Genomic DNA, 16,187 nt, shown 5'->3' with positions numbered 1-16,187 from the left:
GGATGTGCCTGGAAGCTGTGGAAGTGGGTGAGGTTCTCAATGAATACTTCCCTCCGGTATTCACCAAGGAGAGGGGTCTTGATGACGCTGAGGACAGTGTTGGTAAGGGTAATGTTCTAGAATATGTAGATATTAGGAGAGAGGATGTGTTGGAGCTGTCAGAAAATATTAGGACAGATAAGTCCACAGGGCCTGACGGAATATTCCCCAGGCTGCTTCGCAAGGTGAGGGAGGAGATTGCTGAACCGTTGGTTAGGATCTTTGAGTCCTCGTTGTCCATGGGGATGGTACCAGAGGACTGGAGGGTGGTGAATGTTGTCCCCTTATTCAAAAAAGGTAGTAGGGATAGTCCAGGGAATTACAGACCAGTGAGCCTTATGTCTGAAGTGGGTAACCTGTTAGAAAGGATTCTAAGAGATAGGATCTATGATCATTTAGAGAATCATGGACTGATTAGGGACAGCCAGCATGGATTTGTGAAGGGAAGATCTTGCCTCACAAGCCTGATAGGGTTCTTTGAGGAGGTGACCATAGAACCATAGAACCATACAGCTCAAAACAGGCCCTTCGGCCCACCATGTTGTGCCGTCCATCAAACCACCCTCACACTACCTAACCCCTTCCTCCCGCATATCCCCCCATCCCACACTCCTCCATATGCCTATCCAACAAGCTCTTGAAACTGTTCAATGTATCTGCCTCCACCACCACCCCAGGCAGTGCATTCCATGCACTAACCACTCTCTGGGTGAAAAACCTCCCCCTGACATCTCCCCTGAACCTCCCACCCGTAACCTTAAAGCCATGCCCTCTCGTCTTGAGCATTGGTGCCCTGGGAAGGAGGCGCTGACTGTCTACTCTTATCTATTCCTCTCAGTATTTTATATACCTCTATCATGTCTCCTCTCATCCTCCTCCTTTCCAGTGAATAAAGCCCTAGCACCTTAAGCCTCTCCTCATATTCATTTTCTAATCCAGGCAGCATCCTGGTAAATCTCCTCTGCACCCTCTCCAACGCCTCCACATCCTTCCTATGATGAGGCGACCAGAACTGAACACAGTACTCCAAGTGTGGCCTAACTAGAGTTTTGTAAAGCTGCATCATCACTTCGCGGCTCTTAAACTCAATCCCACGATTTATGAAAGCCAACATCCCATTGGCCTTCTTAACTGCTCTTTCCACCTGTGAGGCAACTTTCAATGAACTGTGAATATGAACCCCCAGATCCCTCTGCTCCTCCACACTGCCAAGTACCTTGCCATTTACCCAGTACTCTGCCCTGGAGTTTGTCCTTCCAAAGTATACCACCTCACACTTCTCCGGATTGAACTCCATCTGCCACTTGTCAGCCCAGCTCTGCATCCTATCAATATCAGGAAGATTGATGAGGGTAGTGCAGTGGATGTGGTCTACATGGATTTTAGTAAGGCGTTTGACAAGGTTCCGCATGGTAGGCTTCTTCTGAAGGTCAGAGGCCAAGGGATCCAGGGAAGCTTGGCCCTGTGGATTCAGAATTGGCTTGCCTGTAGAAAGCAGAGGGTTGTGGTGGAGGGAGTGCATTCGGATTGGAGGGCTGTGACTAGTCGTGTCCCACAAGGATCAGTTCTGGGACCTCTACTTTTTGTGATATTTATTAATGACTTAGATGAGGGGGTGGAAGGGTGAGTTAGCAAGTTTGCAGATGACACAAAGATCGGTGGTGGTGTGGATAGTGTGGAGGGCTGTCGAAGCTTAGAGAGGGACATTGATAGGATGCAGAGCTGGGCTGACAAGTGGCAGATGGAGTTCAATCCGGAGAAGTGTGAGGTGGTACACTTTGGAAGGAGAAACTCCAAGGCGGAGTACAAGGTAAATGGCAGGATTCTGGGTAGTGCAGAGGAGCAGAGGGATCTAGGGGTTCATATCCACAGATCACTGAAAGTTGCCTCACAGGTGGATAGGGTAGTCAAGAAAGCTTATGGGATGTTAACTTTCATAAGTCGTGGGATCGAGTTTAAGAGCCGCAAAGTGATGATGCAGCTCTACAAAACTCTGGTTAGACCACACTTAGAGTACTGTGTCCAGTTCTGGTCACCTCATTATAGGAAGGATGTGGAGGCATTGGAAAGGGTGCAGAGGAGATTTACCAGGATGCTGCCTGGATTGGAGAGTATGGATTATGAGGAGAGACTAAAGGAGAGAAGGAGGATGAGGGGAGACATGATAATAGAGGTATACAACATATTGAGAGGAATAGATAGAGTGGACAGCCAGCGCCTCTTTCCCAGGGCACCAATGCTCAAAACAAGAGGCCATGACTTTAAGGTAATGGGTGGGAAGTTCAAGGGAGATGTCAGAGGGAGGTTTTTCACCCAGAGAGTGGTTGGTGCGTGGAATGCACTGCCTGGGGTGGTGGTGGAGGCTGATACGTTGATCAAGTTCAAGAGATTGTTAGATAAGCATATGGAGGAATTTAAGATAGAGGGATATGTGGGTGGAAGGGGTTAGATAGCCTTAGGTGTGGTTTGAAGGGCAGCACAACATGGTGGGCCAGAGGGCCTGTATTCTGCTGTTTTGTTCTATGGTTCTATAAGATTTCTTTATTAGCCACATGTACATCGAAACACACAGTGAAATGCATCTTTTGCGTAGAGTGTTCTGGGGGCAGCCCACAAGTGTCGCCACACTTCCGGTGCCAACATAGTATGCCCACAACTTCCTAACCCGTACGTCTTTGGAATGTGGGAGGAAACCAGCGCACCCGGAGGAAACCCACGCAGACAGAGGGAGAACGTACAAGCTCCTTACAGACAGCGGCGGGAATTGAACCCGGGTCACTGGCGCTGTAATAGTGTTATGCTAACCGCTGCACTACCGTGCCTTATCTTATGCTAACTGCTACACTACTATGCCTGCCCTAATATTTATCTATCCGTTCCCTCCCACATAGCCCTCCATTTCTCTATCATTCATGTGTCTGTCCAAATGTCCTTAATGTATCTGCCCCCAGCACCTCTGCCAGCAGTGCGTTCCACGCACCCACCACTCTCTGCGTAAAAAACTTATCTCCTTCATCCCCTTATACCTGACTCCAATTACCTTAAAATTATGGACAGCCAGTATCTTTTTACCAGGGTTGAAATATCTAATACCAGAGGGCATGCATTTAAGGTGAGAGGGGGAAAGTTCAAAGGAGATGTGTGAGGCAAGTTTTTTTTTACACAGAGTGTAGTGGGTGCCTGGAATGTGCTGCCAGGGGTGGAGGTGAAGGCAAATACGATAGAGGGGTTTAAAAGGCATTTAGACAGACACATGAACAGGCAGGTGATGGAGGGATATGGATCGAGCAGGCAGATAGGATTAGTTTAATTTGGCATCACGTTCAGTACAGACACTGTGGGCTGAAGGGCCTGTTCCTCTGCTGTACTGTTCCATTTTGATGTGTTTCTGAGGAGGCCATTCATTGCATCCATCCCATCGATCGCAACCCTGTAGCGTTCCCTGCAATTCCGAGGCCCCATGCCTTAGGGTTAAGGTTAGTTAGTACATTGGCACATTGGTTGGAGTGGGAGGGAGGGACTAATCAGGGCGAAGCAGGATACCAAGTCTCGGAGTGTCCATCCACAGATACCGGAAGGGAGCAGGACTGATGGGTGAGGTTAGGAAGGTGTTCACAATTCTTGTCTTCAATGGCCAAGGCACAGAATACAAGAGTGGGAGATTGTACTGGAACGTGGATAGACATATGGAGCATTGTGTGCCGTTCCGGTCGCCATACTATAGGAAGGGTGAGATTAAGCTGGAAAGGGTGCAGGAAAGATTCACAGGAGTGTTACTGGGACTGGAGGACTTGATCTAATAAGGAGAGGCTGCATAGCCTGGGGCTGCTTTCCCTGGAGCGAAGGAGGCTGAGGGGTGACCTTATGGAGGTTTATAACTCTCGAGGGCCGTAGACAGGGTGAATGGTCACAATTACATTGTTTAAAAGACACTTGGACAGGTCCATGGATAGGAAAGGTTCAGAGGGACATGGGCCAAATCGGTCTGACTTAGATGGGAATCTTGGTCGGCATGGACCAGAGAGTCAGAGTTGTACCGCACAGAAACAGGCCCTTCAGCCCAACTGGATCATGATGCCAAGATGCCCCATGCAAGCCAATCCCATCTGCCAACATTTGGCCCATAACCTTCTAAAACTGGCTTTTGAATGTTGTTAATGTAAAGATTAACATTAACTTTAATGTTAATTAAAGTTCTCCCCTCTCACCTTAACCTGTGCCCTCTAGTTCTTGATTCCCTAACCTTGGGAAAAGAGCATTCACCCTGTCTATGCCCCTCATGATTTTATACACTCTATAAGATCACCTCTCAGTCTCCTACGCTCCAAGGAATAAAGTCCCAGCCTGTCCAACCTCTCTCCATAACTCAGTTCCTCAAGTCCTGGCAACATCCTGGTAAATCTTTTCTGCACTCTTTCCAGTTTAATCACATCTTTCCTAGAGCAGGGCGACCAAAACTGAACACAATACTCCAAATGTAACCTCACCAGCATCCTGTACAACTGCACTGTGACCTCCCAACTTCTATACTCAATGCCCTGATGAAGGCCAGCATGCCAACAGACTTCTTCACCAGCCTGTCTACCTGTGACTCTACTTTCAGCACCCTGTCTACCTATACTCCAGGGTCCCTCTGTTCTGCAACACTCCCCAGGGCCCTATCATTCACTGTGCAAGTCCAACGTGGATCTGACTTTCCAAAATGCATCACCTTGCACTTACCGGAATTAAACTCCATTTGCCAATCCTCAGCCCACTCAGCTGACCAAGATCCCCCTGTAATTTTTGATAACCTTCTTCATTGTCTACAAAACCAGATATTTTAGTGTCATCTGCAATCTTACAAACCGTGCCTTGTACATTCTTATCCAAATCATTGATATGGATGACAAACAACAATGGGCCCAGCACCAACCCCTGAGGCACACCACAGGTCACGGGCCTTCAGTCCGAGAAACAACTTTCCACCATCTCCCTCTGCTTCCTACCAGCAAGCCAATTGTGCATCCAATTAGCCAGCTCTCCCTGGATCCCATGTGATCTAACCTTCCAGAGCAGCCTACCATGTGGAACCTTATCAAAGGACTTACTGAAGTCCATATAAACCACGTCTACTGCCCTGCCCTCATCAATTTTCTTGGTCACATCATCAAAAAACTCAAATAAGTTCCTAAGACATGATTTTCAGTTGGAAAAGAGGTTGTACCAGTTGGGCCGAAGGACCTGTTTCCATGCTGTATGACCAGAATTGCACACTTCAAGTGTGGTCTCACCAACATCTTGTACAGCTTGTAATGCCTTGATTTGTCAACCTGACGTCATTTTCAGGGAGCTAGGCACTCGTAACTCTGGGTCTCTCTGTTCTGCAACACTTCCCAGGGCCCTGCCATTCACTATGTAAATCCTATCCTGGTTTAACTTGCCAAAATGCATCACCCTACCCTGTTCAAGTTAAATTCCATTTGCCATTCCTTGGCTGACATTCCCAGTTGATCCAGAACCCTTTGTAACCTCAGACAACCTTCCTCGCTGTCCACCACACCACCAATTTTGGTGTCATCCACAAACTTACTGACCACGTCTTGTACATTCTCATCCAAATCATTAATACAGATGAAAAACAAGAGTGAATACCCTGGTCTCATCCACTTACTGCAGGTGCTGGAAGCGTTCTCGATCGTAGTCCTCGAAGATGTCCCTCCAGCCCACAAGGCTGAGCAGGCTGTAAGTGCCTCCGATCACCAGCATCAGGGATGCCTTCACCATGTGGCTGGCCTGCACCAACATGGTGGTGCCGATGAGCGCCAGCACTGAGATGTAGCTGTAGTACTTTGGGTCCTTCACACAGCTGCTGTGGCTCAGGCTCAGGTTCAGGTTCCTGTCAGGTGGAGACTGGTAACTGTGCAGGCAGACGAGCTGCGGAAAGACTCAACATCACTGAAAGCCCCACCCAGGGAGTTCCCAGCCAGATCTGCTTCACCCTGAGCCTAACCCATTGTCACCTCCGGCCCCGGAACAGCTGAACCCCAACACACCTCCCCCTCAACACCAACACCTCCCTAACCCTAACCCTAACACACCCCCAACACAACCCCACACCCAACACCAACACACCCCCCAACTTCCAACACAACCCCACCGCCAACACCACCCACCAACACCCACCCACTCCCAGCACCACCCCATCCCCAACACCAACACACCCCCACCATAACACACCCCACCCCCAAAACCAACTCTCTCCACCCCAAAACAACCCCACCCCCAACACAACCCCACATCCAACACCAACGCTCCCACCTCCAAAACCCCATGTCCAACACCAACACTCCCACCCCCAAAACAACCTCACCCACAACACAACCCCACCACACCAGCAACACAACCCCAACCACAACACACCACCACCTCCAAAACAACCCCACGCCCAACACCAACGCTCCCACCCCCTAAACAACCCCACCCACAACACAACCCCACCACACTAGCAACACAACCCCAACCACAACACACCACCACCTCCAACACAACCCCAACCACAACACAACCTCACACCCCACCCAACACACCCCCTACCCAACACACCTACAACACAACCCCAACACCCCCCAACCCCATACAGTTAACAAGCAGACCGCCATATCCAGCGGGCAGCGTTGGTGCGGGCAGCGGAGTGAGAGGGAGCAGAGTGATTGGGCTTTGGCTCAACGGGCTTAGGCGGTAACGGGGTGAGGCGAGGTAGGTGCTAATAGAGGTAAGGAAGTAGAATGGGTGCGGTTTTCTGTGCTCGGTGTCAGATGTGGGAGGTCCTGGAGTCTCCCAGCCTTCTGGACGGCCACATCTGCACCCGGTGTGTCGAGGTGCAGCTCCTAAGGGACCGCATTAGGGAACTGGAGAGGCAGCTCGATGACCTTCGTCTGGTCAGAGAGAATGGGGAGGTGATAGAAAGGAGTTATAGACAGGTGGTCACACCGGGGCCACAGGAGTCAGGCAAGTGGGTCACAGTCAGGAGGGGGAAGGGGAAGAGTCAGGTACTAGAGAGTACCCCTGTGGCTGTACCCCTTGACAATAAGTACTCCTGCTTGAGTACTGTTGGGGGAGACAGCCTACCTGCGGGAAGCAACAGTGGCAGTGCCTCTGGCACAGAGTCCGGCCCTGTGGCTCAGTTGGGTAGGGAAGGAGAGAGGAGGGCACTAGTGATGGGGGACTCTTTATAGTTAATGGGGGAGAGAGGTGATTCTGTGGATGCAGGAAAGAAACTCGGAAGGTAGTTTGCCTCCCAGGTGCCAGGGTCCGGGACGTTTCAGATCGCGTCCAAGATATCCTGCAGAGGGAGGGAGAACAGCCAGAGGTCGTGGTACATATTGGTACCAACGACAGAGGTAGGGAAAGGGATGAGGTCCTGAAAAGAGACTATAGAGAATTAGGATGGAAGTTGAGAAGCAGGACCTCAAAGGTAGTAATTTCCGGATTACTGCCTGTGCCACGTGACAGTGGGGATAGGAATAGAATGAGGAGGAGGTTAAATGCGTGGCTGAGGGATTGGAGTGAGGGGCAAGGATTCAGATTGCTGGATCATTGCGGCCTCTTTTGGGGCAGGTATGACCTGTACAAAAAGGACGGGTTTCACTTGAATCCCAGGGGGACCAATATCCTGGCAGGGAGGTTTGCTAAGGCTACTGGGGGGAGTTTAAACTAGAATTGTTGGGGGGTGGGATCCGAACTGGAGAGGCTGGGGAAGAGGTGTTTGGCTCTCAAATAGAGAAAGATTGTAGACAGTACAAGAGGAAGGAAAGGCAGGTGATAGACAAGGGATGTGCTCAAACCGACGGTTTGAGATGTGTCTATTTTAACGCAAGGAGTATTGTGAACAAGGCGGATGAGCTTGGATCAATACTTGGAGCTATGATGTGGTGGCCATCACGGAGACTTGGATGGCTCAGGGACAGGAATGGTTACTTCAAGTCCCGGGTTTTAGATGTTTCAGAAAGGACAGGGATGGAGGCAATAGAGGTGGGGGAGTGGCACTGTTGATCAGAGAGAGTGTCACGGCTGCAGAAAATGTGGATGTCTACGGAGTCTCTGTGGGTGGAGGTTAGGAACAGGAAGGGGTCAATAACTTTACTGGGTGTTTTTTATAGGCCGCCCAATAGTAACAGGGATATCGAGGAGCAGATAGGGAAATAGATCCTAGAAAGGTGTGAGAATAACAGAGTTGTTGTGATGACAGATTTTAATTTCCCAAATATCGATTGGCATCTCCAGACAGTGAGGGGTTTGGATGGGGTGGAGTTTGTTAAGTGTGTTCAGGAAGGATTCTTGACACAATATGTAGATAAGCCTACAAGAGGAGAGGCTGCGCTTGATTTGATATTGGGTAATGAAGCTGGTCAGGTGTCAGATCTCTCAGTGGGTGAACATTTTGGTGATAGTGATCATAATTCTATCTCCTTTACGTTAGCACTGGAGAGGGATAGGAACAGACAGGCTAGAAAGGTGTTTACTTGGAGTAAAGGGAATTATGAGGCTCTCAGGCAGGAAATCGGAAGATTAAATTGGGAACAGATGTTCTCAGGGAAAAGTACGGAAGATATGTGGCAAATATTCAGGGGGTATTTGTGTGGAGTTCTGCACAGTCATGTTCCAATGAGACAGGGATGTTACAATAGAATACAGGAACCGTGGTGTACAAAGGTTGCAATAAATCTAGTCAAAAGGAAAAGAAAAGCTTACAAAAGGTACAGAAAACTAGGTAATGTTAGAGATCTGGAAGAGTATAAGGCTAACAGGAAGGAGCTTAAGAAGGGAATTAGGAGAGCCAGGAGGGGACTTGAGAAGGCCTTGGCGGGCAGGATTAAGGAAAAACCCAAGGTGTTCTACAAGTATGTGAAGAGTAAGAGGATAAGATGCGAAAGGATAGGGCCTATCAAGTGCAGCAGTGGGAAAGTGTGTATGGATCCGGAAGAAATAGCGGAGGTACTTAATGAATACTTTACATCAGTATTCACCACGGAAAAAGATCCAGGGGATTGTAGTGGGGATTTGCAGCAGGCTGAAAAGCTTGAGCATGTAGATATTAGGAAAGACGAGGTGCTGAAACTTTTGGAAAGCATCAAGTTGGATAAGTTGCCAGGACCGGATGAGATGTACCCCAGGCTGCTGTGGGAGGCGAGGGAAGAGAAAGCGGAGCCTCTGACGATGATCTTTGTGTCGTCAATGGAGACGGCAGAGGTTCCAGAGGATTGGAGGGTTGCGGATGTTGTTCCCTTATTCAAGAAAGGGAGTAGAGATAGCCTAGGATATTATAGACCAGTGACTCTTACCTCAGTGGTTGGTAAGCTAATGGAAAAGATCTTGAGAGGCAGGATTTATGAACATTTGGAGAGGTATAATATGATTAGGAATAGTCAGCATGGCTTTGTCAAGGGCAGGTCCTGCCTTACGAGCCTGATTGAATTTTTTGAGGATGTGACTGAACACATCGATGAAGGGAGAGCAGTAGATGTAGTGTATATGGATTTCAGCAAGGCATTTGATAAGGTACCCCATGCGAGGCTTATGGAGAAGGTGAGGAGGCATGGGATCCAAGGGGACATTGCAGTGTGGATCCAGAACTGGCTGGCCCACAGAAGGCAAAGAGTGGTTGTTGAAGGGTCATATTCTGAGTGGAGGTCGGTGACCAGTGGTGTACCTCAGGGATCTGTACTGGGACCCTTACTCTTTGTGATTTTTATAAACGACCTGGATGAGGAAGTGGAGGGATGGGTTAGTAAGTTTGTGGATGACACAAAGGTTGGAGGTGTTGTGGATAGTTTGGAGGGCTGTCAGGGGTTACAGCAGGACATAGGATGCAAAGTTGGGCTGAGAAGTAGCAGATGCAGTTCAACCCAGATAAGTGTGAAGTAGTTCATTTTGGTAGGTCAAATATGTTGGCGGAATGTAGTATTAATGGTAGGACTCTTGGAGGCAGTGTGGAGGATCAGAGGGATCTTGGGATCTGAGTCCATAGGACGCTCAAAGCAGCTGCACTGGTTGACTCTGTGGTTAAGAAGGCATATGGTGTATTGTCCTTCATCAATCGTGGAATTGAATTTAGGAGCCAAGAGGTATTGTTGCAGCTATATAGGTCCCTGGTCAGACCCCACTTGGAGTATTGTGCTCAGTTCTGGTCACCTCACTACAGGAAGGATGTGGAAGCCATAGAGAGGGTGCAGAGGAAATTTACAAGGATGCTGCCTGGAATGCGGAGCATGCCTTATGAAAGCAGGTTGAGGGAACTTGGCTTTTACTCCTTGGAGCGACGGAGGATGAGGGGGGACCTGACAGAGGTGTATAAGACGATGAGAGGCATTGATCGGGTAGATAGTCAGAGGCTTTTCCCCAGGGCTGAAATGGTGGCCACAAGAGGACATAGGTTTAAGGTGCTGGGAAGTAGGTACAGAAGAGATGTCAGGGGTAAGTTTTTAACTCAGAGAGTGGTGAGTGTGTGGAATGGGCTGCCGGCAACGGCGGTGGAGGCGGATACAGTAGGGTATTTTGAGAGACTTTTGGCTATGGGTAAGCCTAGTAATTTCTAGGGTAGGGACATGTTCGGCGCTGCTTTATGGGCTGGATGGCCTGTATTGTGCTGTAGGTTTTCTATGTTTCTATACCCCCAATACATCCCCACCCCCAACATACCCACACCCAAAGCACCCCCACCACACCACACCCCACGCCAACACAACCCCACCCCACCCCCACCCTCAACACCACCAACACACTCCCATCCCCAACAGCTCGCCCACAAGACAACCCCGCTCCCAACACTACCCTGCCCACAACACAACCCCATCCATAACACTCCCCCACCCCAACCCCACCTCCAACACAACCCCACCCCAACACAGCCCCAATACATCCCCAACCCCAACACCCTCCCACCCCTAATCACAGCCCACCCCCAATACATCGTCACCCCAACACCCCCACCCCAACACAAACCCACCCAACACACCCTCACCCTAACACACCCCCAACACAACCCCAGCCCCAATACAACCACGCTGAGAGTGAGTGTGTAGATGTGAGTGTGTCTAGGATTGAGTGTGTGTAGGAGTATGTGTTGAACTGATGAGTGTGTGTGCAGGATTGAGTGTACAAGTGTGTGTCGGAGCAAGTGTGCAAGTGTATTTGTGTAGGACTGAGCGTGTAAGTGTGTGTATAGGACTGAGTGTGTGTGTGCAGGAGTAAGTGTGTGTAAGACTGTGTGCAAGTGTGTGTAAGACTGAGTGTGCAAGTGTGTGCACGGGTGAGTGTGCAGGTGTGCGTGCGTGCAGAGGTGAGTGTGAAAGTGTGTCGGAGCGAGTGTGCAAGTGTGTGTAAAGGGCAGTGCATAACAGTGTGCAAGTGTGTCCGAATGAGTGTGTAAAAGCCAGTGTGTGTAGGAGTGTGCGAGAGAATGAATGTGCAGATGTGTGTAGGTGTGAGTGTGCGAGTGCGTGTGGGAGCGAGTGTGCAAGTGTGTGTGGGAGTGTGTGAGCAAGTGTGGGTAGGAGTGTGCAGGTGTGTGTGTGGAGTGAGTGTGCAAGCTGGGCAGGGCACACCTGCCTCACTCACCATGTCAGCAGTATGTGCCAGGGTAACGATGAGAGCAGAGGTGACAGCGCACGTGTTCCGTGCCCAGCGAGTCCGGTCGATCCAGGTGGAGAACACCACCAGCTTCTCTGGGAACATCTGAAACACAATAAACCCATGGGAGTGAGGGAGGGAGACTTGCCCTGGGGGAGGGAGTGAGGGAGGGAGACTCGCACTGGGGGAGGGAGTGATGGAGGGAGACTCGCACTGGGGGAGGGAGTGATGGAGGGAGACTCGCACTGGGGGAGGGAGTGAGGGAGGGAGACTTGCCCTGGGGGAGGGAGTGAGGGAGGGAGACTCGCACTGGGGGAGGGAGTGATGGAGGGAGACTCGCACTGGGGGAGGGAGTGATGGAGGGAGACTCGCACTGGGGGAGGCTCTGGAGACGGTGCAGAAGAGGTTCACCAGCATGCTGCCTGGATCAGAGAGTATGAGCTATAAGGAGAGGTTGGACAAACTTGGGTTGTTTTCTCTGGAGCTTCAAAGTCTGAGGAGAGACCTGATAGAAGCTTATAAAATTATGAGAGGCAGAGATAGACAGTCTTTTTCCCAGGGTTGAAATGTCAAGTACCAGAGAGCATGCACAAGGTGAGAGGGGCTAAGTTCAGAGGAGATGTGCGGGGCGAGTCCTTTACACAAAGAGTGGTGGGTGCCTGGAATGTGCTGCCTGGGGTGGTGGTGGAGGCAGGCACAATATGTGTGTTCAAGAGGTTATTGGACAGGCACATGGATGTGAAGGGAATGGAGGGAGATGGATGGTGTGATGGACTAGTTTAGTTCGGCACAGTGGCGCGGTAGTGTAGCGGTTAGCGTAACGATATTACAGCGCCAGTGACTCAGGTTCGATTCCGGCCACTCTGTAAAGAGTTTGTACGTTCTCCCCATGTCTGCGTGGGTTTCTTCCGGGTGCTCCGGTTTCCTCCCACATTCCAAAGACGTACAAGTTAGGAAGTTGTGGGTATGCTATGTTGGCGCTGGAAGCGTGGCGACACTTGCAGGCTGCCCCCCAGAACACTCTACGCAAAAGATGCATTTCACTGTGTGTTTCGATGTACATGTGACTAATAAAGAAATCTGATCTCATCTTATTTGAGGGCCGAAGGGCCTATTCTATGTTTAGAGGGATAAGGGCCAAACATGGGCAAATAGGTCTAACTCGGTAACGCACCTTGGTCGGCACGGACAAGTTGGGCTGAAGGCCTGTTTCCGTGCTGGGTGACTCTGTGACTCATCGTGGGGGAGGGAGGGAGGGAAGGACCGTGGGGGAGTGAGGGAGGGACAGACTGCAGGGGGAGGGAGGGAAGGAGGGACACATGGGGGAGGGAGGGACACATAGGGGGGGGAGGGAGGGAGGGAGGGACAGACTGTTGGGGGAGGGAGGGACGTACTCACTGTGGAGGGAGAGAGGGGACCGTGGGGGAGGGAGGGATGGACACAGTGGGGGAGGGAGGGAGGGACAGGCTGTGGGGGGAGGGAGGGAGGGACAGGCTGTGGGGGGAGGGAGGGAAGGAGGGACACGTGGGGGAAGGAGAGAGGGAGGGATGGAACCATGGGGGAGGGAGGGAGGGACACGTGGGGGATGGAGAGAGGGAGGGACGGAACTGTGGGGGGGGGAGGGAGGGAGGGAGGGACGGACAGTGGGGGGAGGGAGGGACACCGTGGGGGGAGGGAAGGACGGACTCACCCTGGGGAAGATAGCAGCGAGGGACAGGACGGTGAGGATCAGGAGTAGGATCTCCCCGATGACAAATGTGATGTAATTGATCCACAACCTGTGAGGGAGAGGGAGGAGACCAACTGAGACATCTCAGCCCATTCTGCAGCCCGAACCCTCTCCCCTCCCCTCTCACCCACGGGGAGGGTCCCTATCCCTGTGGCCACAGTGTGGACAACCTCTCCTGCCCTCAGTTCTCACACTCTAACTCTTCATCTCTCCCATTCCAGCGCAGTGATTGGGCAGTGTCCACACGGTTGTAACCTCTCCCCAACCTGTACAACACTCAGTAGGTCAGGCAGCGTCTGGGCAGAGGGAAGCAGTTACTCCATGACCCTTCCCTATCACAGGCGAAAAAATGTCCTGGCCCCAGAGAAGCAGGATCCTAAACTGTGAATCCCTGACCCCAAACCACCAGGAGCAGGAGTGGACATGGAGATTGTCAGCTCCAACCTACACCCGGATACCCTGATCTGCCTCGGCACCACGTCCCTGCCCTTCCCTCTATGGCAGAAATCTATCAAACCCTGTGACTGAGCCTCCACAACCGTCCAGGGTAGAGACTTCCAAGGATTCACCAGCCTCTGAGTGCAGTGCCACAGTGGGTAGTGCTGCTGCCTCACGGCTCCAGAGACCCGGGTTCGATCCTGACCTCTGGCGCTTGCTGTGTGGAGTTTGCACATTCTCCCTGTAACTGCGTGGGTTTCCCCCAGGAGCTCCGGTTTCCTCCCACATCCCAATGATGTGCAGGGTTGGTGTGTTAATGATCCCTGTAAACTGCCCCTAGTGTGTGGTTGGGAACTGGTGGGTAGTGGCTCTCCATGTGAGAGGGTAGGTTACAGAGAAACAAGTGGATTGATGAGGCAGCTCTGAACCAGCACAGACTCAATGCACCAAAACCCCCCACCAAGTCACAAGGAAACATGGGAAGAAGTGAAGACATCTCTGCTCATGTTGACCGGAATGGTCCTTACCTTGACCTGATGGCCCTTGGTTCCAGTCACCCAGCCAGGGGAAGCATCAACCACCTTCTGAAGCTCCATAACAATTTTCTGCATTTCAACAAGATCACCTCTCGTTCTTCTCATACAGGAGAGTATAGGCTGCTTAACCTTGCCTCACATGGCAAGCGTATCATCTCAGGAATGGATCAGGTAAACTTTCCCTCACTCCCTCTGTCACATCTATTGTTCCTGAGGTATGGAGACCAGACCTGGCCACAGTATTGCAGGTGCTGTGTGACCAGAGCTCGAGACCTTCTCCTCCCCACTGCACCTCCTCAGTTCCCCTCAATAATCACGGAATAGTTACAGTACACGAGGTCTCTATCAGAGTAACTCAATAGTTCCTCCCGCCGGCTAATTCTCTGTAGCCTGGCAGAGTCTCCCGTCCATCAGGAAGTTTCTCCTCACGCCACTCTTAACTCTTTTCTCTTCTGTTTTTCTCTCTTGCCCTCCATTGCTCCATCAAGAGGAGCATCCAGTACATTGATAGTCTACGACACAGGGCAGTACTGGACCTAATCCTGGGCAATGAAGCTGGCAAGTGGTGGAAGCATTGTGCAGATAGTTCCACAGCACAGAAACAGGCCCCCAATGTTCACGTCAACCAGCAGGTACCCAGCTACAGCTGGTCTGTAGCCACCTCTGCCTTGGTGATGCAAACACTCATCCAGGCACTTTGTGTCATTGTGAGAATCTCTGCCTCCACCGCCCCCTCAGTGTGTTCCAGATTCCAACCTCCCTCTAGGGGAGAAATTCTTCCTCAGGTTCCCTCGAAACCTCTTGGCCCTTACCTGAAACTGATGCCCTCTAGTTCTGGACACCCCTGCTACGGAAAAGTTTCCTCCATCCACCCTGTCTATGCCCCTCATGATTCTGTCCACCTCTATTAGGTCTCACCTCAGCCTCCTCCTCTCTAGGGAACACAGACCTATCGAGTTTCCCTTCATAACGGAAACGCTCCATCCCAGGCAACACCCTGGTGAATCCCCTCTGAACCCTCTCCAGTGCAACCACATCCTTCCTACAGTGTGGTGACCAGAAGAGCACATAGTGCTCCCTCCAGCTGTGGTCTAACCAACGTTTTATAAAGATGTAGCGTAATCTCTGTTCTCTTAAATTCTGTTCCCTGGTTAATGAAGGCAAGTAGTCTGTACACCCTCTTCACCAGCTGTGCTGTTACCTTCAGGGATCCTTGGACTTGAAGACCAAGGTCCCTCTGTTCCTCAGTGCTCCCATACGTCTCCAAAGGGTAGATACTTGTCCCCATGCCAGAGGTGGACCAGATGGATAGATTTAAGGTGAAGAGTAAGAGTGTTAGAGGGGATTTGAGGGAATTTGTTTTACACCCAGAGGTGCTTGTAACCTGGAACACACTGCCCGAGGAGGTGGTGCGGGCAGAGACTCTCACAACATTTTTAGATGCAATCACCAAGGCAGGTGTTGGCTACGGACCAAGGGCAGGCACAGTGGTGTAGCGGTTAGCATAACGCTATTACAGCGCCAGCGACCCAGGTTCAATTCCTGCCGCTGTCCGTAAGGAGTTTGTACGTTCTCCCCGTGACTGCGTGGGTTTCCTCCGGGTGCTCCGGTTACCTCCCATGTTCCAAAGACGTACGGGTTAGGAAGTTGTGGGCATGCTATGTTGGTGCCAGAAGCGTGGGGACACTTGCGGGCTGCCCCCAGAACACTCTACGCAAAAGATGCATTTCACTGTTTCTATGTACATGTGACTAATGAAGATATCTCTCTATCTCCCTCTCTGGGAAATGGGATCAGTGTGATGCGTTCTTCATGGTCAGTTTGACCGTGGTGGG

The 16,187-nt window shown here is 51.0% G+C and overlaps 1 protein-coding gene across 1 annotated transcript in view; it reads right to left on the bottom strand.

The window, feature by feature from the left end:
• adcy3a (adenylate cyclase 3a) overlaps nucleotides 1-16,187 on the bottom strand; it is a 53,771-nt gene that overhangs the window by 12,931 nt on the left and 24,653 nt on the right. Inside the window, exons 8-10 of the mRNA XM_052012672.1 lie at nucleotides 13,340-13,427; nucleotides 11,638-11,754; nucleotides 5,693-5,955 (exon numbers count right to left, since the gene is read on the bottom strand). Of these exons, the coding sequence (XP_051868632.1) occupies nucleotides 5,693-5,955; nucleotides 11,638-11,754; nucleotides 13,340-13,427 (468 nt within the window). The remainder of the gene's footprint in view (nucleotides 1-5,692; nucleotides 5,956-11,637; nucleotides 11,755-13,339; nucleotides 13,428-16,187) is intronic.

Source organism: Pristis pectinata, chromosome 3, assembly GCF_009764475.1.
Source record: "Pristis pectinata isolate sPriPec2 chromosome 3, sPriPec2.1.pri, whole genome shotgun sequence".
Lineage (NCBI taxonomy): Eukaryota > Metazoa > Chordata > Chondrichthyes > Rhinopristiformes > Pristidae > Pristis > Pristis pectinata.
This window is presented reverse-complemented; position numbering and strand designations above follow the sequence as displayed.